The sequence below is a fragment of the Rana temporaria genome, chromosome 3 (genome assembly GCF_905171775.1).
Source record: "Rana temporaria chromosome 3, aRanTem1.1, whole genome shotgun sequence".
NCBI lineage: Eukaryota > Metazoa > Chordata > Amphibia > Anura > Ranidae > Rana > Rana temporaria.
The window spans coordinates 197,546,583-197,569,501 of NC_053491.1; the positions used below are offsets into that span (position 1 = coordinate 197,546,583).

Here is a 22,919-nt window from a genome sequence, read left to right on the forward strand (position 1 = left end):
TTTTTTGTTTCCCCTAGTATTTTACTGATGGATAGCTTACTGATAGAACAGTTATTTTAAGCGGAATATACACCGATCTGCCATAACTTTGACCACGCACCTAATATTGAGTAACTCCCCCTGACCTGTTGAGGCATTGATGCCACTAGACCTCTAAAGGTATACTGTGGTATCTGTCACCAAGCTGTCAGTAGCAGATCATTTAAGTTCTGTACATTGAGAGGGGGGCCTCCATGGATCAGACTTGTTTTTTCAGCACATTCCACAGATTCTCTATTGGACTGAGATTTGGAGGCCATTACCTTGAACTCGTTGTGTTCCTCAAACTATTATTGAACAATTTTTGTAGTGTGGCAAGGTGCATTATCCTGAAAAAAGAGGCCACTGTCATCAGGGAATACAGTTTCCATGAAGGATTGCGCCTGGTCAGCAACAATGTTTAGGTAGGTGGTACATGTCAAGGAACATCCACATGAATGACAGGACCCATGTTTCCCAGCAGAACATGAATCAAAGCATCATGCTGCCTCCACAGGCTTGCCTTCTTCTCATGCTGCATCCTGGTGCCATCTCTTCCTCTGGTTAGCGACGCACCCAGCTATCCACATGATGTAAAAAAAAAAAAATTAATTCATCAGACCAAGCCACCTTCTTCTATTGCTCTGTGGTCCAGTTTTGATGCTCATGTGCCCATTGTAGGCGCTTTTGGCAGTAGACATAGGTCAGCATGGGAACCCTGACCGGTCTGTGGCAACACAGCCCCATATACAAAAAACTGTGGTACCCATTTTTCCTGCTTTAATTACATTAGCTTTAGGGACATGTTCACTCGCTGCCTAATTAAACCCACCAACTTTCAGATGCCATTGTAACAAGATAATCAATGTTATTCACTGTATTGATTTGTTTTGGATTATAACATATTTTTTGGGGGGATTTGAATCATTGCATATGAATGTATTATTTACTATTAGAGCAAGCAAATCAGTTCGTTGACTGCAGTATTTGCTGCTAAACTCTCAGCAGCTTAAAGTGATATTAACCACTTGGGATCCGCGCGCCAGAGCGCCGTCAATTGACGGCCGCCCCTTTGGGCGGTCCCCGCGCGCACTCCAGAGCGCGCAGCGGGGAAATTTTGTTTTGGCCGTGTCCCTTGGACACAGCCAATTAGAGATCGCCGCAAACGGCCAATCAGAGTGGCCGTTTGCGATGCGATCTGGGCGGCCAATGAGAGGAGATCTCAAATGTAAACATATGAGATCATCTCTCATTGCCGCCTCTCCCTCCTCACACAGAGACAGCGTGTGAGGAGAGAGAAGTGAGTGAAAATAGTTACAGTATTACAGTTACAAAGTGTCTGCCATCCATCCCAGTCCCATCCACCAGTGCCATCCATCCCAGTGCCATCCACCAGTGCCATCCATCCCAGTGCCATCCATCCCAGTGCCATCCATCCCAGTGCCATCCATCCCAGTGCAATCCATTCCCAGTGCAATCCATCCCAGTGCCATCCCAGTGCCGCCAATCAGTTCCCACCTGTGCTGCCAATCAGTGCCCGCCTGTGTGCCAATCAGTGCCCGCCTGTGCCGCCAATCAGTGCCTGCCTGTGCCGCCAATCAGTGCCTGCCTGTGCCGCCAATCAGTGCCCGCCTGTGCCGCCAATCAGTGCCCACCTGTGCCGCCAATCAGTGCCCACCTGTGCCGCCAATCAGTGCCCGCCTGTGCCGCCAATCAGTGCCCGCCTGTGCCGCCAATCAGTACCTGCCTGTGCCGCCAATCAGTGCCTGCCTGTGCCGCCAATCAGTGCCCACCTGTGCCGCCAATCAGTGCCCGCCTGTGCCGCCAATCAGTACCTGCCTGTGCCGCCAATCAGTGCCTGCCTGTGCCGCCAATCAGTGCCCACCTGTGCCGCCAATCAGTGCCCGCCTGTGCCATCCACCAGTGCCATCCATCCCAGTGCCATCCATCCCAGTGCCATCCATCCCAGTGCAATCCATTCCCAGTGCAATCCATCCCAGTGCCATCCCAGTGCCGCCAATCAGTTCCCACCTGTGCTGCCAATCAGTGCCCGCCTGTGTGCCAATCAGTGCCCGCCTGTGCTGCCAATCAGTGCCTGCCTGTGCCGCCAATCAGTGCCTGCCTGTGCCGCCAATCAGTGCCCACCTGTGCCGCCAATCAGTGCCCACCTGTGCCGCCAATCAGTGCCCACCTGTGCCGCCAATCAGTGCCCGCCTGTGCCGCCAATCAGTGCCCGCCTGTGCCGCCAATCAGTCCCTGCCTGTGCCGCCAATCAGTGCCTGCCTGTGCCGCCAATCAGTGCCCTCCTGTGCCGCCAATCAGTGCCCGCCTGTGCCGCCAATCAGTGCCCATCTGTGCCGCCAATCAGTGCCCGCCTGTGCCGCCAATCGGTACCCGCCTGTGCCGCCAATCGGTACCCGCCTGAGCCGCCAATCTGCTCTGGGCAGGAGGGGTGTTTAAGTGCCCAATAAGCAAGTGGTTAAAGGTCTGGCTTTCTTTTTTTTTTAAAGAATAAATATGTCATACTTACCTGCTCTGTGCAGTTGTTTTGCACAGAGCAGCCCCGATCCTCTTCTTCTCAGGTCCCTCGCCTGTGTTAGGCGACCCATTAGAATTTGTAACGGAAGTGATGTTTCATCGCCGCCATCTTGTTATACCAAGCACTCGTCCACATTAAGGATACAGTGAGAAGGCGGCAAGCATTTTGTTACACCCACCCGAGTCTTGCAGTTTACACTTATTTTTAACAGTAAACTCCACTTATATAGTGAAATTATGTCTTTTGAAATCCCTCAGACTGTTTTCATGATGATTTTTCAAAGCAGCAGTGTTCTGTCAGATTAGCAAACCTGTGAGATTAGCTGGCTTGCCGCTGCTTTTAAAATTCAGTATCTAAACAGTCGGATGGATTTTTAAATACTTTGTTTACTGTTTAAAATAAGTGTGAAATGCCAAACTCTGGTGGGTGTAACAAGATGCCCGCTTGCCGCCTTCTCACTTTATCCATACTGTGGACAAGTGCAGGGTGTAGCAAGATGGCGGCGACGGAACGTCCCTTCCATTACAAATTCTGACGGGTCGCCTAATCTGATGAAACACCAGCGCTCCTCCCCCTTGAACAGTGCTCTCAGTAGCAAGCCGCTTACTATAGGGGCACTGGTGCATGTGTGTCTTTCATCTGCTGCATTAAGTTTCTGCATCTACGGTCTTCAACGTTGCCCGTTTCTTTGTGCTTCTTCAGAAGAGCTTGAACAGCACATGTTGAAACCCCAGTCTGCTTTAAAATCTTTGCCTGGGAGAGACCTTGCTGATGCAGTAAATCTACTCTGTCCTGTTGCTGTGCTGAGGCTTGCCATGGTGTGTGACCTGTGACATGAAACTGTCTTCCACAACCACACCTTAGTAGCAGAGTTTGTATGTTCCTCACCCAATTTTAAGCCTCCTAAACACTTGCTTCAGTTAAAGACTGTTTCAACCTACGTATGAAATTGATGATCATTAGTATCTGCTATAAAATTGATGCTGGTTTAAAGCCGTAGGCTAGTCACACAAAATATTGATTAGAATTTTTTAATTCTATATTTCCTTGAAATATGTTAGTGGCGCATGATTATGCATGGTTCAATTGACCATGATAGTTAAAGTCCCACCGTTACTTGTGACAAAGGAAAATTACGTGTATTTTTAGTGAGCATACATTTGGAAATAATGGGGCCAAGTCAAAACGCAAAGTGGATCTCGGTAACGTTGGTCAGTGCAGTATTATCCCATGTTGCATGAATTTTTTGACCCACTCATATAAGACAGGCCACAGTGTATAACTTTCCCTGTCATGTGGTTTTCTCCCTGCTTAACGCTGTATTGGAGTTCTATTTTTTTTTTCTTGTTTGAACATTGCTGTACCTGCTGCAGAGTTTCTGCTCACATGTGTTTAGCTCAGCACTGTAATTTATAATTTTTTTGTTGTTTGCGTAAGTCTTTCGCGAATAGGGCTGTACGTAAGTTACGTTCACGTCTAAAGCATTGACGATTTGCGGCGTAATTTCGAGCATGCGCACTGGGATTGTTTCACGAACGGCGAATGCGCTGTTCGTAAAAACGGCCAATACATGGGGTCACATGTAATTTAAATAAAACACGCCAACATCATCCACATTTGAATTAGGGGGGCTTACGCCGGACAACATACGTTACGCCGCCGTAACTTAGGGCGCAAGTTCTTTCTGAATACGGAACTTGTGCCCTAATTTACGGTGGCGTAACGTATCTGAGATACGTTACGCCCGCAGAATATTACGCCGGGCTATCTGAATTTAGCCCATATATGTGTAACAAAAAACAATATTGAAACATTTCTGTTTAGTTGAATTTACTATGCAGATGTATTGTTGAACGTTTTCTGTAGAGATTCAATTGGAGACCTCACAAGTACAACAGTTTGAATGGGTTTTTAATAAACAAAATATATGCCCAAGTACATGAATGATAAGTGTCCAAACATAACTTGTTGAACTATTTTATACAATCTAAACATGCTTATTTGGTGATTTTGGGGTGTCATTTTGCATATGTAAGTTTAATATTTGTGAACTGCAGAAATCAATGTTTTTTTTTTTTTCTTGCAGCCACAACAAGAGAAAAAATCTAGTCAGGTAAGAATAATTTATATATATTTTTGTATTAGCATATCTGAATAAGAATCACTTTTTGTCTGTTATGGTCTCCATTGAATAAGCATGCATTGGCATGCAGCTGCCCAAGTCAAGCTAAAACTTTATTAGATTTTTATTGAAGTCTTACTCTTTATCTTTGTGACAACAGGACAATAAATGCAGGGAATTGTGAGGCATTGATTACCATAGCCAGTCCATCCTCCTTCTCTCTGCTTCTTGGCACCACGGTGGTTGATGGGACACGTTTCGGGAAAATCCTTTTCTTCTTTAGCCTAACTAAGATAATAGAATACCTCCGAGATAGGCAAAAACTATCCGGTGGAGGAGAATGGACAACACTTTCCGTGAAGCACAGATACCAGCTGGGTGCAAAGCTCTGTATGCCAGCAGACAATTTGCACAGAATTGAACCATATGTCAGGTGTCTCGGTGGTGCTTATAGTGGACTGTGATTAATGCTGCCTGTGTCCTCCAGCATATTGTGAGTGCATTTCTTGTTCTGTGTCTAAATTTATTATATGAGTTGAATAAATTGTGAATTTTCTTGCTGTACCGTAATACTCTTTTGCTCCCTTTATCCTACCTTATCATTACATAGAAGTGGAAGGCTAGGTAGACATTTAAGCAAGTAAAAAGGTAAGCAACAATTTAAAATATTTTTTTCAAGTTATGCTTTGTCAATGAGAGCAGATATAAATGAGATGATATCCCGATTTGTCAGCAAAAAGTGTAAGCAGTTGTACAAAGAGTTTTTAAGATGAGCAGATACAGTAGCTGTATTACTGGCATTGGCTATTCTGCTCAGTTAAGATCCAGTGTAGCAATCTCCTTATAAAGTTGCCTGCATTATGAACACAGACCATTTGGATGTATGTTAACATTTCCTGGCAAGATTACCTGTGCCAAGGATATGTTAATGTACACTCTCCCCTTTTAATCACCAGCAACTTTTTTCTGTGTTCTCAATACAGCTGTCAGTGACACCTGGGGTGCTCACTATGTGAGCTCTGATATAGTGATCACATGAAGACTGAAGGCTCCCTTGACAAAAAATAAATCCTTCAGCCTGTAGGTTTTAACACAGATCTTTTGGCTGCTGGTGTTCATCTGCAGCCATATAATTACCAGTTTAGCTGTCAGATACAGTGGCACTAGTAAAATAATGTAAAAAAAAAAAAATCAAGTATACAATTTAACAATTTTTGGTGCATTTGTAAGCCTAAAATAATAAAACAAATTAAACAATGTATCAAATAAAGTACGTATGTGTATCTGACAAGATGTTAGCTATGTAGCTGGGGATTTTACAAACACTGATGCTGTCTGATTACATTTATATGATGTGTAAATTCTGTAAATCTTTTTGTATTTTTACCCACTTCATGCCCTTATGACCTACCTGTACACCCTAAGGGCCCTTTCACAAGGAGCGGATCAGTAATGATCCGCCTCCGTGTGTCCGTCAGCTCAGCGGGGATCGCTCCATAAAATCCCAGCTGAGCCGTCGGCTGACAGGGCGGTCCCCGCGCCCTGTCTTTTCTTCGCTTTCCCCTATGGGGGGGATCGGATGAACACGAACCGTGTGTCCGTGTTCATCCGATCCGCAGACGGAAGAAAAAATAGGATTTTCTTCCGTCCGCAAAATCGGATCTTTGCGGAGGCGGGTGATTACGGGTGTCAGCGGATGTTCATCTGCTGACACCCACAATCACATAGGGACCAATGTATGTCCCGTTTTCATCCGCAAACGGATGGATAAAAATGCGGAACCTGCCCCCACGTGATGCAAGGATTTCATCACTTTGGTTTGTTTTTACCAGCTTGCAAAGCATCTGAGTATCATCTTACTCAAAATATAAATCCAAAAAAGTGCACAAAACCATGTAAAAACTAGTCTGTGACTGAATATACCTGTGCACTACAAAATATATAAATATATTTATTCTGTGTTTACAAAAAATCATTTAAAAAAATCACGAATTACATAAATATAAAGTACAATCAAAAGTTAATTCATACAATTGTTTATAAAACATATGTGAAAAGTTGAAGACCACAACCGGTGTCCACAAATAGCCCAAATGGCTCTGTCCAAAGTTTTTTTTTCTTTAAAAAGTCTTGCAGCAACTTTAGAAACACAAAATTCACCTCTTCTCCTAAACTGCCCTTAGTGTTTGGGACTGAATTAAATTCAGGGTTATATTATTCAGAAGACTGATTACATACTGTTGGTGTAGGGCATAACTGGCCCACACTGTGGGGAAGAGTCATTATGGCACTCTGCACTCCTAGTATAATGATGCATCATCCTGCATCGTTAAAGACTGCCCAGTGCAGAGAAAATGACATTGCACTTCAAGTGAGCAGCCTTTTTTTAAAAAGGTAACTATACAAAAAAATATAATAATACACATTAATTTTTAATTATTTCAGGTACTTATATAGCGCTGTCATTTTATGCAGCATTTTACATATTCATTGTACATTCACATCAGGAGCTTACAATCGAAGGTCCCTAACTTACATTTATACATACACATACTAGGGCCAATTTAGACAGGATCTAATTAACCTACCAACATGTCTTTGGAGTGTTCGGTCGTGTGTACGGCCGACCGGACAGGTTTCCGGCGGACATTTGTCCAGCCGACCGTTTTCCAGCGGACAAAAATTTCTTAGCATGCTAAGAAACATGTCCGCTGGAAGACTGTCCGTCAGACATGTTCGGTCGTCTGTACAGACTCACCGTACATGTCCGCTCGGCCACCATCCCTCGCATGCGTCGAAGTGATTCGAGGCATGCGTGGAAGCATTGACCTTCCAGGGCCGCGCACGTCGCCGCGTAATCGTCATGGCGACGGCGCGGCCACGTCACCGCGTATCGTGTACGCGCAGATTTCTGTCTGATGGTGTGTACAACCATCAGACAGAAATCTCCGGGCGGACATGTCCGCTGAAAACGGTCCGGCGGACCTTTTTCAGCGGACAGTCCGTCTGTGTGTACGAGGCCTTACAGTAAAGAACCCTTTTGGAAGTTAAACCACCTTTCTTCTAGCCTCAAATCAAATCACGATCATGTGTCCTCTTCAAGGACCTTAGAGTAAACCGTTTATAACAGTTACTGGAGTCACCCTCCATTATTAATTTTGTTGTCTTTTGTTGAACCTTTTTGTAATTCAACAATGTCTTTCCTGACGATTGTTTTTTTGTAAAGGGGTAGAATTATTCATTTTTCCCTTAATAAATATGCAATTTTTATTGCATGAGAGTATTTTGCTAACTTCGTTAGCTGGGGCTTGGCATTGCATAATATTGCTAAGTCTGTGATTTACAAGCACCCCCAGATTATTTCTCATCACTGATTCTCCCAGGGAATTCACTCTTAATGTGCATTTTGCATTAGTATTTTTGGCATCAAAGTGCATAACTTTACATTTCTCAATATTGACTGTTATCTACCATGTTGCTGCCCAACCCCCTATTTTATCAAAGTTTTCTTGCAATGATGCCACATCATTTGCCAAATGTATTTCCCTTCATAATTGCATATCAACAGCAAACACTGAAATTGAGCTTTTATTTCCAACCTCTATATCAGGGATCTCCAAAATTTTCAAACAAAGGGCCCCTTTAATTGTCCTTTAGACTTTAGGAGGGCCAGGTTGTGGCCAGCAGGGGCAGAAAATGTCAGTGAGCATAAATATGCCCTCGGGGTTGGTGGTCAATAGGAGGAGGAGTATTCCCCCTATTAGTAGGAGGAATAGTATCCCATCATTGGTATCAGTGGAAGATATAGTGCCCCATTGTTGGTGCCAGTGGGTTGAATAGTGCCTCATATCAGTGAGAGAAATTGTGCCCCAAAGGGCCGAATAAAGGCTAGCAAAGGGCCACATCTGGCCCTTTGGGCCGCAGTTTGGAGACCCATGCTCTTTATCTTTGTTAAACAAATTAAATAGCATTGACCCCGAGAGAGAACTCTGGGGCACACCACTTACAACTTTAGACAATGCAGAGAATGAGTAATTTATCACTACTCTCTGGACCCGTTCATGAGACCAATTTCCTGGACACATACATACAATTTCATCTACTCCAACACACCTTATTTTATACTTGAAATGTTCATGTTCATGCTCTGTCCACTGTACTTATACCATTCAATTTCTTCCTTCCTTAATGAATAATAACAGATTGGGCTGAGGAGAAAAATTTGAATCAAGTTCCTTACAATACCCTTAAATGCCTTACATACTATTGATGTTAGGATGACTGATTTGTAGCTTCATGACATATATCTCAGTCCTTTTGTTAATTAGTACTACATATGTTCCAAGCCAATCAGTTGGTACTACTCCAGGCAGTAAAATGTATTTTAAAAAGTGAGAAATAGTGGCTTGGCTGTAACTGGGCTATGTTCCCCAGGGACTCGTGGGTGTAAGACATCTGGACCTGGCAAGTTGTTCACATTAAGTTTCTCTAGTCTCTTTTGTACCTGGTTTTCTGTCAACCACAGAGGTACTTTCCATCAGAATTTAGTAATGTAATTTCAAGTCATTTTCAATCTATTTATATCTGCAGCTTTTATTATAGTACTTGGAAATCCTACAATAAAGGTGCTTGTCAAACAGTTCCTGTTATAGGATGACAACGCCAGTGCTTTAGCACCATCCACTTAGAGTTTTTATCTTCTTTAAATATTGCATAAGAGTAGTATATAGAAGGGCTTAACCTCCCTGGCGGTATGATTCTGTCTGAAAAAACATGCTGAAAGCGGTACAATAATTTGCAAGGAAATTTGGTGTTTTATACTGTAGGCCTGTAATTTTTAGGAATAACTCACTTAAATCTGACCAAACAAGAATCTAATAGGCATCCCGGGTATGACATTTTTTTAAAAACAAAATTTTAAATTATAATATAATAAATAATTATAAATAATTATAGCAAGTAATAATATAATTAAAATAAAAATTATTCAATAATGTAATCAACTCAAAATCACTGAAATTTGCTCAGTTGCAGAATTGTCGCTGTCATAATTTTTTTTTTTTTATGACGAATTTCCCCACAAATCGCTATCGCACATTTCTGCAAGTGATTATAATTTATTATCGCTGTTTTCTAGCTGATCTAAAACCATTTTTGACATAAAGGGACACTTTTGGACAATCTACAGTTTATAGGCAGAAATGACATTTTTTATTTTTATAAAAGAACATGCAGGACAGTGGGCAGACCACTAGGGACAAGGGGGGTGTGTATTTTTTACATACAGTACTGTAATCTATAAGATTACAGTATACTGTATGTAAAGTGTTTGTTTACTTTTTTGAATTTGGCGCCGTTCTCCGCTCCCGTGCGTCGTAACGTCGCAGGGAACGGAGATCGGCGGCACACGGAGACTGTGAATCGAGCGAGGAGGACCCGCTCGCTCACACAGTGGGGTGGCATCGCTGGATCCAGGGACAAGGTGAGTAACTTGCCTGTGGATCCAGCGAGAAGGTAAGCCGCGCCGCTGCACACTCTGCACGTCCACCCCGAGCGTGACTCGGGGTTACCGATCCTAGCATAAAAAATCAACCCCGAGTCACGCTCGGGTTTACCGCCAGGGAGGTTAACTCTAAGGACAGATAGCAAAATGGTTGCGTTTTCTGATGCATACCTTCATTGCAGACAAATCCCTTTAACTTGTACAAACCCACCTTCATCCTGCTAAGCCCCACTCTTTACACTTGTGCCATGGCTTCAATGCTACATAAAATCGGGGCTAGTGGAGGAACTGCCCTTCCTACATCTAATCAGATTGACAGGTCGTTCTGTACATCTGTCGCTTTATGAGGTAAACTCTTATTTCTAAACAAGTTAAGAAAATCCCATATACACTCCTTTGTTTGATTTAACTGGGCTGGTATTTATCAGATTTGCTTGAAATTAAAGCAAAATAGTTTTTTCATCTAGTTACTGTTTGGGAAATCTTGCCTGATATCCCTAGTTGTTACTAAAAGGATGTTGGACACAAATTGTAAACTTCATAAGCCATGTTCAGTCAGCACCACAGTTCTTTTGTTTTAAATGAGTTTCCCTTTAAAGGAGAAGAGTTCAGACTCAAAACTAACAAGGACATGAGCTCATAAGGACTTCCTAATCTGAACAGTGTAAGGAAATAGTGATAAATTATGTAAACATGCAGACTACATGGAAGTTCATGGAGAATAATGTATATCTTAAACCCATTAACAGGAATCTTCCTTTTTTTCCATCTATTTCCTTAAGAATATCCTATTGATGTATTTTCCATGTGCTAGTGTGAAATTATTTTGAAGTTGATGCTGTTTATGACAATACGGGTTGGTGTTTCACACTTCCATTGACAGTTTAGTTAATTTTCTAGTTCATGTAAATTAATCTTATTTGAACCACATTTTTCTTTTTTTTTTTCTTTCAACAAATTCCCTATAGTAAAATTAGGCTTCAACCTCTTTGACTTAGCTATTTTTTCACAGGTTTTGAAAAGATTTTCTTTGAATTTGAAGGGTATTTTCTCCCGACTGCATGCTTTAACTCTAGATGTTTGATGGGATTCAGATCAGGGCTGATGGATGACCATTTGGTTTTGGGTTTAGAAATATTTTTTTGGGTGCATTTAGGTATGTGTATTTCATCATTATCTTGTTGAAGGACTTATGGGAGTGAGCTTCCTGATACTAAGCAGTATAAGTATATCCTAAATTATTTGATAATTTTGAGATTTTATTGTGCCCTTCAAAGATTCAAGGCATATCCATAACATAACCAAGCCATCTTTTCCAACAGGTGCTGTGTTTTTTGTTTAAAAGATTCATTTATTTTGTATGTGAGCATAAAGCTGATGTGATCAAAAAGATCTAGCTTTGTCTCATCTGTCCAAGAACATTCTCCCAGAAGTACTGTGGTTTGTCACTATGTTTTTTGCAAATTGAAAATGGATTTTTTAAGTGTGTGTGATCAGACACTTGTTATGTAGGTTAGATCAGACACTGATTTACTTTGATTGTGGAGTTTAGCTTGTATCTTTTTAGAAGTTGTCCTTGGCTTTTTGTTTACCATATACACTTTACTTCTGTTCAACCTGGAGTCAATGGTCCTCTTGTTGACACATCTAGGGAAGTTGGCTACACTAACAAAGACCTTAAACATAATATTTGCAACTGTAGTTTCTGGAACATCAAGTTGCTTTTAGATGATCGTAAAGCCTTTACAAGTTGCTTGTAGATCAGTGGCGGTGCGTTTATAGAGGGCGCAGGAGCGCCGCCCCCTCTCGCTCCTGCACCGCCACTAAATACAATACATAGATTTATGCATTGCATGAATCTATGTATTGTCGCTGCCACCCACTATTCAGATGGCCAGTCCCCTGGTGAGCGCCGGCCATCTGAATAACGGCAGCTGGTTGGCTTTGGAAGTGCCTATCAGAGCCAGCTCTGGCTGTAATCGGCTTCCAAATAGTTATCCACGGGGGGTGCGTTCCCTGGTTAACACTGACAGGCGTCTCAGCCAATCAGGTTCACCGGTTCTGGTTACCGGTAAACCGATTGGCTGAAGCGTCATCGAGGGCGGGAGAAGACAACAAGGGACGGTGGAAACAGGATGGCTGACCCCAGAAAGGTAAGTGCCGGGTGGGGGAGGGGCATTTTACAGGGCACACTGGCAGCATTTTACAGGGCACAGTGGCAAAAATTATTGGGCACAGTGGCGACAATTGATGGGCACAGTGGCGACAATTGATTGGCACAGTGGCGACAATTGATTGGCACAGTGGCGACAATTGATTGGCACAGTGGCTGCGTTTGATGGTATGGCACAGTGGCTGCGTTTGATGGCACAGTGGCTACGTTTGGCATGGCACAGTGGTGACAATTGATGGACACAGTGGCGACAATCGATGGCACAGTGGTGACAATTGATGGCACAGTGGCTGCGTTTGATGACATGGCACAGTGGTGACAAATAATGGGCACAGTGGCGACAATTGATGGCACAGTGGCTGCGTTTGATGGCACAGTGGCTGCGTTTGGCATGGCACAGTCGTGACAATTGATGGGCACAGTGGTGACAATTGATGGCACAGTGGCGATAATTGATGGCACAGTGGCGACAATTGATGGCACAGTGGCTGCATTTGATGGGCACAGTAGCTGCGTTTGATGGGCACAGTGAGGCTGCAATTGTTTTGTTTTTTTTGTTTGTTTGCGCCCCCCCAAAAATTTTGAGCACCACCGCCACTGTTGTAGATGATCGTAAAACCTTTACCTCCAAACATGCTGGGCTATAATTTTCTATTTGATCTCCGCAGACAACTCTCCATTGCTTTCTCTGGTCTGTGTTCAGTATGATGATTACAATGATACTGTAAGGGCTTACCTTGGCTGGAGTCCATATTGCAGTGTTGTATGCTCACCCTTACAAATACACACAGCCCACAGTAACGAAGTAAGAAGCTACCTGGGCTGTGAGTCTGTGCGCGGGGGCTTGACAGGGATTTGCCAAAGGATGGTCAAAGTTAAGCAGTGGTCAGGGATTCCAGCATTCAGAGTACACAATGAACATAGCCAGGGTCAGAAGCCAGAGTCAGTCTTGTAGCTGAAACAAAGCACAGGAATACAGGAACCTTTGGCAATGACAGGACAATCACAATGAACTGACAACTCCCTCAGAGTGAGGCAGTGTTTTATACCCTAGTTAATTGGGTAACCTGCCTCAGCTGGACCAGGAGAGACAGGTATTGCAAGGAGATCAGCACATCATTCAGAACCACCTTAGCTGGAAAGCAAGCAGAATACCAAACTGAGGAGTGGCTCAGAGGTAAAGAACTGAAGCAGCAACAGAGAGGTCCCAGGTTCAATACCACCCAGAGCCACTTGGGGCACGACCACGCCTCGCTGTCTGCTTGGTACGGTAATAACCGTGACAGATACTAAACAGACTACTTTTCTTTATTTCAATAGGCTGACTGATTACAAGATTTAAGACTTGAGACGAATGACATACGTTTCTAATATCAGCTTCTGTGTGCTGCTCCCACCAAAGCCCCCCTAATACACTTGAGCCACCTCTCGATCCAGTGATGTGCACGTCGCATGTCCCCAGGTGTCTCTCTCCTCATTGTCAATTACAGCCAGTGAGTCAATGAGGAAAGAGGGGGGGGGCACTGCGGAAGTATACAGAAATAGGAATGCAAACACCCTGAAAAATATATTCCCGGGGGGCGCATGCGTGAAGCCGTCTCGGTAAGACATGTTTACCTAGAGCTCCACACCGACTGGGACATGACAGCCTGATGTAACGAGCCATACTGGGTAAAAATTATACACACAGCATCTACAATTATGTAAAAAAAATATATTTTATTTTTATATATTCATAGGGGAAAAAAAGACAGGTCTGAGCATTTAGGTCCATTACAGGATAATTTAGAGTTGACAACTAGAGACAAAGAGAAGGGAAATTTAGTAAATATCTTCTTCATCTCTGTGTATACAAAGGAAAAATGTGGATCCTCATAATAGGGATAGAATTGAAATGATCCACATAGGCTCAAAATTGATATGGTCCAGAAAAATGTACACAAAGTAAAGGTGAATAAAGTACCTGGACCAGATGGCTGACGTGTCCTCAAAGATTTGAGCCCTGTTATTTCAAAGCCATTGTTTCTCATTTTTAGAGATTGGTGTGGTACCACTGGATTGATGTAGGGCGATTGGTGGCCCCTATATTTAAAGCGGGGGTTCACCTTAAAACATTACATCCAGCATACGAACGACATTTACATTATGCAGGTCTTTTTTTTTTTTTTTTCGCCGTACATACCAATATAGTGTGATTTTCTCCCCAGCTTCCGGGTTCTGATTCCAGCGGGACTGGGCCTTCCTATACCTGGGTTAGGTGATTGACGTGTTGTGAAAAAGTTCCCATGTCGCACAAGGCGCGTCACCAGTTTTCCGTAAATAGCCGAGCTGCGAGTCGGCGCTATACGACGCCCGCGCCCTCCGTGTAGAGCTGACTGCGCAGGTGCCGTATAGCGCCGACTCGCAGCTCGGCTATTTACGGAAAACTGGTGAGGCGCCTTGTGCGACATGGGAACTTTTTCACAACACGTCAATCATCTAACCCAGGGATAGCAACGCCCAGTCCCGCGGGAGTCAGAACCCGGAAGCCGGGGGGAAAAATCACAATATAACGGTATGTAAGGCGGAACAAAAAAAGACCTGCATACTGTAAATGTTGTTTGTATGCTGGATGTAATGTTAGAATTTTTTTTAGGGTGAACCCCCGCTTTAAAAAGGGATCAAATTCTTTACCAAGTAACTACAAACCAGTTAATTGGGCTTCTATAGCTAGGAAGATATTTAAGCAATAGATAGCATAGATTCATAAAAGGATAAAGTTGTCCAAAAAATCTGCCTTTTCTTATTAGGAAATAATGTGCCAATTCACAAAAAGGATATCAGAGAACTGGAGAAGGTGCAGAGAAGAGCAACCAATCTGATAAGAGGCATGGAGGAGCACGGTTATAAGGAAGGATTAGCTGAACCATTTAACTATTTAAGAGGCAATTAGGACGAATATAATCACCCTGTTAAAAAAAAGGTAAATTATTGAAACTGGTGTTGGTATTCATTTTCGGGGCATTACATAGGACAAGGGGCACTTATTTTCGGGAGAAAAAACGAGATTTAGGCTCAGTTCACATACAGTATATGCAAATTGGATGCGTTTTGAACCACATTTGATTCGCATAACATGTGAACCGAACCGGCTTTCTATGGAGCGGTTCGCATACAGTCATGGGCAAAAATACTGGCACCCCTGCATTTCTGTCAGATAATGCACCACTTCACCCAGAAAATTGTTGCGATACAAATGTTTAGGCATTCTCATGTTTTTTTTTGGTATGACACAAAAAGTGACAAAGTGGAGAATGCACTGGAGAAAATTATTTGCACCTTCTCAAAATTGTAAGAAATAAATGCAATCCAGGTTTCCAATTCTCCTGTAATTTGTAATTAAAATCACCTGCACCAATTAACAGGTGCTGACAATATAGAAATCACACCGTTTAAAATGTTGAAAATTTTACTTAATCTATCTGTTGTGTGTCTGGATTTGAGAGCAAACGTTGTTAAAAAGCATTGACTATTTCAAGGAGATGGACTTGTAACTACAAGTCCATCTTCAAAGATATTTTTGTCTCTGTGTCCACTGTGCGCAACATTGTCAAGAAGTTTACAGCCCATGGCACATAAGCTATTCTCCCTGGACATGGACGAAAGAGAAAAATGTATCAAAAATGTTGCCAAAACTTTCCTGAGAAAACCAAAATCTTATTGGAAGAATGTGGACAGACAAAACAATGTTACAGCTTTTTGGTAAAGCCCATTATTCTACTGTTTTCAGAAAAAGAAATGAGGCCTTTAACCACTTCAGCCCCGGACCATATTTCTGGTCAAAGACCAGGCCACTTTTTGCGATTCGGCACTGCATCGCTTTAACTGACAATTGTGCGGTCGTGCGACGTGGCTCCCTAAAAAAATTGGCGTCCTTTTTTTTCCCACACATAGAGCTTTCTTTTGGTGGTATTTGATCACCTCTGCGTTTTTTAGTTTTTGCGCTATAAACAAAAATAGAGCGACATTTTTGAAAGAAATCAATATTTTTTACTTTTTGCTGTAAAAAATGTCCCCCAAAAATATATATAAAAAAAAAATTCCTCAGTTTAGGCCGATACGTATTCTTCTACATATTTTTCGTAAAGAAAATCGCAATAAGCGTTTATTGATTGGTTTGCGCAAAAGTTATAGCGTTTACAAAATAGGTGATAGTTTTATGGCATTTTTATTAATATTTTTTTTTTACTAGTAATGGCGGCGATCAACGATTTTTATCGGTACTGAGACATTATGGCGGACACTTCGGACACTTTTGACACATTTTTGGGACCATTGGCATTTTTATAGCGATCAGTGCTATAAAAATGCATTGATTACTAAAAAAATGCCACTGGCAGGTAAGGGGTTATCACTAGGGGGCGAGGAAGGGGTTAAGTATGTTCCCTGGGTGTGTTCTAACTGAAGGGGGGTGGACTGACTTTGGGAAATGACTGATCACTGTTCATACATTGTATGAACAGACAATCAGGCATTTCTCCCCCTGACAGGACTGGGAGCTGTGTGGTTACACACACAGCTCCCGGTTCTCGCTCTGTAACGAGTGATCGCGGGTGCCTGGCGGTGATCGCGCCCGCCGAGCACGCGCGCCAGGGCACGCGAGATGGCGTATAGCTACGTGATCTCGGCCAGCAGAGCCAAACTGCCGCCATAAAACTGCGGCGGCTGGTCGGCAAGTGGTTAAAGAAAATGATTGGGGTTCACTGATGTTTTGGGGTTGCTTTGCTGCTTAAGGCACTGGATGTCTTGACTGTGTGCATGGCATTATGAAATCTGAAGACTACAAAAGAATTCCGGTGTGCAATGTTGGGCCCAGTGTCAAAAAGTTGGGTCTCTATCAGAAGTCATGGGTCTTACAGAAGGACAATGACCCAAAGTACACGTCAAAAAGCACCCAGAAATGGTTTAAGACAGTACTGAACTGACCAGCAATGAGTCCAGATCTAAGTTCCATAGAGCAGCTGTGGAGAAGTGTAAAAACAGTAGTTGGGAAAAGGAATCTTTCCAATCTGAGAGACCTGGAGCAGTTGGCGAAAAAAAAAAGAGTGGTCCTAAATTACAGTAGAGAGGTGTAAGAAACTCATTGATGGTTACAGAAAGTGAATGATTTCAGTTATTTTTTCCAAGGGGTGTGCTACCAGATATTAACTTGAGGGTGACAATATTCTTGTTCAGTCCATTTTGTGGAGTTTTGTGTGGAATGTGTCAGATTTGGCTTTTTGTTTTTCCACTTTTTTTGCGTCATACCAATACAAACAAAACAAATAAACATGAGAATGCCTAAACAAACCCATTTTCTGGTCGATACATTATCTGACAGCAATGCAGGGGTGCCAATATTTTTGACCATGACTGTATGTGCGGGCCGGCCACAGTGAATTTTTAAAAAGAGTCCTTAGATCTTTTGATTTTCAGTCCAGTTCAGGTGCGATTTCAAGTGTCATTTTCGCACCTGAACTAGTAAACGAAATTGCACAGGATTCCATTTAAAAATCACAATGAAACCATGCCCCTGACATATGTAAACCGAGCCTAAAAGTGCTTGTAAACCTCAGACATGAAATCTGAACAAAGCATCTCCTTCTATACTGTGTACTTGTGTCTATCTAAAGCTCTGTGTGTGATTTCTCTCTGCTATCTTGTTCCTCTGTTATCTGTATTGCCGTGTACACACAACCGTTTTTCATGACGTGGAAAATTACATTTTTATGTCATTAAAAACGATCGTGTGTGGGCTCCAGAGCATTTTTCATGATGTGAAAAATGGGCATTAAAAATTTAGAACATGCTGTAAATTTTCGCGTTGTTTTCACGTTGTCGTTTTTCACGTCGTGAAAAATTACTGTGTGTAGGCTTTAACGAGGGAAAAAAACATGCATGCTCAGAAGCAAGTTATGAGACGGGAGCACTCATTCTGGTAATGTCTGAAACGCGCGGGCTGTTTTACAGCTCTGTACATGTATTTAATAAAGGAATATTAGAATATTATTTTGGATGTCATGCTGAGTGCCGACCATCCCTTTCCTTATTCTGAGACCCCCATCCACAAGATAGTCCATATGTCTCAAAGGTGGAAACATTCCTTGTGTTTTGGTTTCTTGTTTTTACTAAATTCATGTCCATGTCTTGGTCTGCTGCTGTTCCCAGCAGGTCTTTTGCTATTTATTTTGAAATCCTCTCCCACTGGGTGGTGAACCACTCACTGAAAAAGAAAAAACGCCTTATCCACATGTTTTTAGTACTAGACATCACTGATTTGGTAGCAACACCATTGCAAAGCTAGACATGTCATGTTTATTATGTGAAAATGTAAGCAGCATATGAATACCTTACAAGCTGACTAATGGCTATGACAAAAGTAATTACAAAGCAGAAATAATGTTTTATTCTACAGTGCAATGATGGTACTGCACTGGCAGAGGAGACTACTTTTTTTTTTTTTTTTTTTTTTTTTTAGACACCATTGTACTGAATGCTTTGTCCTGTCTCCCAGGCTTTCCCCATAGCATTCTATGGAACAGAGATTAACTTGACCCTGGAGAGAGACTACCAAGTCCGACAACCAGCCTGGCCATCTGTCAGCCTGTTCTGTAAGGATTGCTTGTTAAAGTAGCATAAAAAGCAGTGTTGTAAGAGGTTTAGTAACATATAACAACCAGACATTTGTCCCTCACAAGTTTGGGGAAGGGGCGGGGGGGTGACCTCAGTAGTATATAGATCTTTATAATGTGCATAATGTGAATCTGATAGTTTCCTTTTAAGCTAATTCAGTAATAACATTATTTATTTTTAAATAAATTATTACCTTGTTATGTTCTGGGTTGCAGAAAAAAAATATGTGACATTGCAGCAGAGCTGAAAGCAAGCACATCAAATAACATTATGAAAAATAAATCAGAAGTATTATCTTTAATATTTAGCAGTAAGTAATAGTACATAATTGATGATGCTGAATAGGTCTTGTTGAACACAGAAAATGCCAGAGCACAAAGGGTTCTCAGAGAACGCTACCTATCCCTGCTTCTCGCAGACTCACAATACCCCCACCTAAAGAATGTTCCTTGCATTTCTGCAGTGTTCATTTTCTTTGTGAATTGGTTGTGGAAGTGACTGTGCAAGCTGTTCAGTTTTCAGCAGCCCTCATGCCTGGTACTCATAAAAACATCACTGTGCACTTCCACTTTGAAAGGCCCTTTTATGTTACTTTGCTGAAGTCCCTTTCCAATGGTTAAATACCTTGACCTGGAAGCTGCAACTTGGCCTTCCAACATAGCTAGATTTTAATGAGGTGTGTATGTATGTCTCCTGGTTACAGATTCTCTCCCATTTTTTCAGAACTCTTCTTTTTCAAGATCTAAAATGTGGATCATTTCATAGTAAGCAATGTGGCATATATAACATTAAGGAACAAAGCTAATGGCAGTCTGCATGAGGTTCGGTAAATCAAACCTTTAAAGACTGGATCAAACTTCCTAGAGTGCAGGCAGCTGTCAGTTTTTTACTAGGGGTAACAAAGTGACACTTTACGGATGTCTCCACACAGTGGTGCTGTGTACTGCTGTGTGGTGACATGTGATTCTTACCTGTATGTTGTGGTAAAATGCTACATGTTTGCATTTTACCGCAGCTCACCTCACCTCCCATCTGTGTTGCAGTGTGGATGGGGCACATTGTTTCTATGTGCCCTAGCAGTGACTGGTCTTTAACCAGTGCAGAAAACCGCCAGTTACTGTACTGGCACTAGAAACAAGTCCTTACTGAGCACAGACTGCTTGATATTTTTTCAGTAAAACTATATAGTAGGTTTCAAGCAAGAATACCCACTTTTCACATATCTAAACCCTAGGACAAAAATTGTATCTATTGCAGTTTACCAATCATTGGATTAGGTGGCTGAATGTGATATTTTTTTCTTATAATCCTGCCAGTAACATCTTGCTGAATTGTATCTATTGATAAGCACTCCTAAAAGATCTTTAAATCTGAACTCCGGGGAAGAAGAAAATCCACCCTGTATTGGGGCCCCCACCACACTGCAAGGATGAAATTCTCACCAGTAAAAAAGGTCTTTTACTTTTCTAAGAAATTCCTGCAGAAATTCTCCAAGCCATCCTACTGGCCCCTAATGGCTTTTTCAGTGCTCCAAAAGTTGCAAGCACTCTGACATCATCAAATACAGTGCAAAATGTAACTGGCCATAACACTATACAATTTAGAAATATTTGCATTACATGGACTATGCTGCTGTCTTATGCTGTGTACACACGATCGTTTTTCATGTCATGGAAAAAAACGAAGTTTTTCTCGACGTGATTCCTCTCAAGCCTGCCTTGCTTACACACGTTCGTGATAAAAAATGCTTCAGCAAAGCACGGTGACGTACAACACATATGACGGCACTATAAAGGGGAAGTTCCATTCAAATGGAACCACCCTTTGGGCTTGTTTATGCAAATTTCCCTTCTCATAACTTGCTTCTGAGCATGCAAGCCTACACACGACCATTTTTCACGACGAGAAAAACGACAATGTGAAAAACGTAGAGAAAAAATAGAGCAGGTTCTAAATTTTTAATGGCCATTTTTCTCGTCGAGAAAAATGCTCTGGAGCCTACACACGATCGTTTTTAATGACCAATTTAAAAAATGGCATTTTTCTCGTCATGAAAAACAGTCGTGTGTACGCGGCATTATACCTATTAAGTAGTGATCAAACATAAAACTGTAAAATCTATATTTTGTTAAATTAATCCAGCAAGAGTCAAACTTTTTCTATAGTATTAATTACACACTTTATAACATCCAAAGAAAAGAAATATACCAGCAAATATCCCTGTGTTATGATCAAGAGTAACAAAATGTGCATTTACATTTTTTTTTCTTTTTAGGAACCTGGAAAGCATTGCACCAGTGATCAGCAGATTTCTGGTGCCATGCAGGACTCCTGCAGACTGTCAGTGTAAGCATCGTACAGGCATGCAATTTCACACTGACTGGAAGAATCAATTAACTACCTTAGCGCTCAACAGCACCGTGGTAGTTCATTGAGTACTACAAGCCAACATCCGCGAAGCATGTTGGTACTTGTAGTTGATTCATTCACAGAAAGTTGCTGTAACACAGGGGGGCTCAGATCACTGAGCTGCTGCTAAAAATGGGTGGAACATGTAACATGTTCCCAAAGGTGAACTTATCCTTTCAAATTTTAGTTAGGGTAAGAAAAGAAAGGGGATTAAAAACCCTTGTGTCTAAATTTCTCTTTTAAACCTGGGCATAGATGTACTTGCCTTGCTAGCCAGTTAATGAATGTGACCTAAGCTGGAATTTTTGTAGGATATTTTGTCCCAGAAAGGGCTTCTTTTCATCCTCGTTATATTTCCCACATTAGTACAGGCTGACATTAGTACCAGCTAGTGTGAAATTTCACAGCTTGATGCTGTGGTCCTATCTATGCAGCTGTCAACCTTTTCTGTGCGTGTTTATCCTCACAGTATATGGTGTTTCGTGCTTTGAAGGGGTTTCTTTTCTGTCACAACAAAGACAGTGTTTTTCAACATATTGCACAAGGTTTTTGGGCAAGTTTTAAAGGCCAGAGCTTTGTTTTGTATCCTTAACCAGGGTGCCCTACTGTAGCAACGTCACACGTGGTAACGTTTAGCAGCTCTTTCACAGCTGAAGTGTTTCAAACACTAATGAATGAAAGCCTGCTCATGTAATGCAGAGAAACTTGAAGGCGTGCTTTATTGAATGGGGTAGTGTAGCAGCCTGGGAAAGGAAGAGGGTTATAAATTCTGTCACTTAGCCACCCAGACAAAATAAAGCCATGTGGAAAATTAAATATATTTAAAGTATGAAGACTTTAATAATCTGGTTTAGCTAGTGGCGAAGGAGATTATTTTTTGTTCTATTTAGGTAAATGTGTTTTTACTAGGTTTCTCACTGTGTACATCATGATTAAAAAAGGAAAAACTAAACGGCTAGCCTGGTATCTTAATGGGCAGGCTCACATTCCAGTAAAGGACCCACTGACCATTTTACAATGTAGAATCTAACTAAAGGGCCTGCTTGGCTTATTTTATCATATTCCCTAAATTATAGGGAATATACTTAAAGGTACAACTAAAGTGTTTTTTAATAATTTTTTCTCAATGTTTCAGAATTTACTGGCAAATGGAACTGCTGAATGGTTGTATTAGTACATGTTTTTATGTGTCTATATACAGATGTACAATTGCTTCAGGACAAAACACGCTATTAAACATAGTATATTAGATTTTATACACTTTGTAATATTTCTATTGCTATCTGTCTAGGTAATAATCAATGCCTAGCTCCCTGTTAGGCAATCCAGAACACTTTAGTATATTGGACAAATTGGACATGGTATAGTAGTAGATATATTATTTCATTATTAGTTCATTTTAACAAACCAATGTAATTTGCATTCACTCACCGTTTCATTCAGAATGTAATTTGCATTCACTTATCATTTTCTATTCAGAATATCTATAGTGGGTGTTAAGTTT

General features: G+C 41.7%; 1 protein-coding gene across 2 annotated transcripts in view; it reads left to right on the forward strand.

Moving 5' to 3' along the window:
• The window catches only part of HMGA2 (high mobility group AT-hook 2), a 149,154-nt gene that overhangs the window by 119,240 nt on the left and 6,995 nt on the right, over positions 1–22,919 (forward strand). Inside the window, exons 4-5 of one of the 2 annotated variants that reach the window (XM_040344092.1) lie at positions 4,644–4,670; positions 5,290–5,327. In XM_040344092.1, coding sequence (XP_040200026.1) covers positions 4,644–4,670; positions 5,290–5,307 — 45 coding nt within the window. In that variant the 3' untranslated portion in view covers positions 5,308–5,327. The remainder of the gene's footprint in view (positions 1–4,643; positions 4,671–5,289; positions 5,328–22,919) is intronic. The other variant, XM_040344091.1, reaches the window with a different exon arrangement.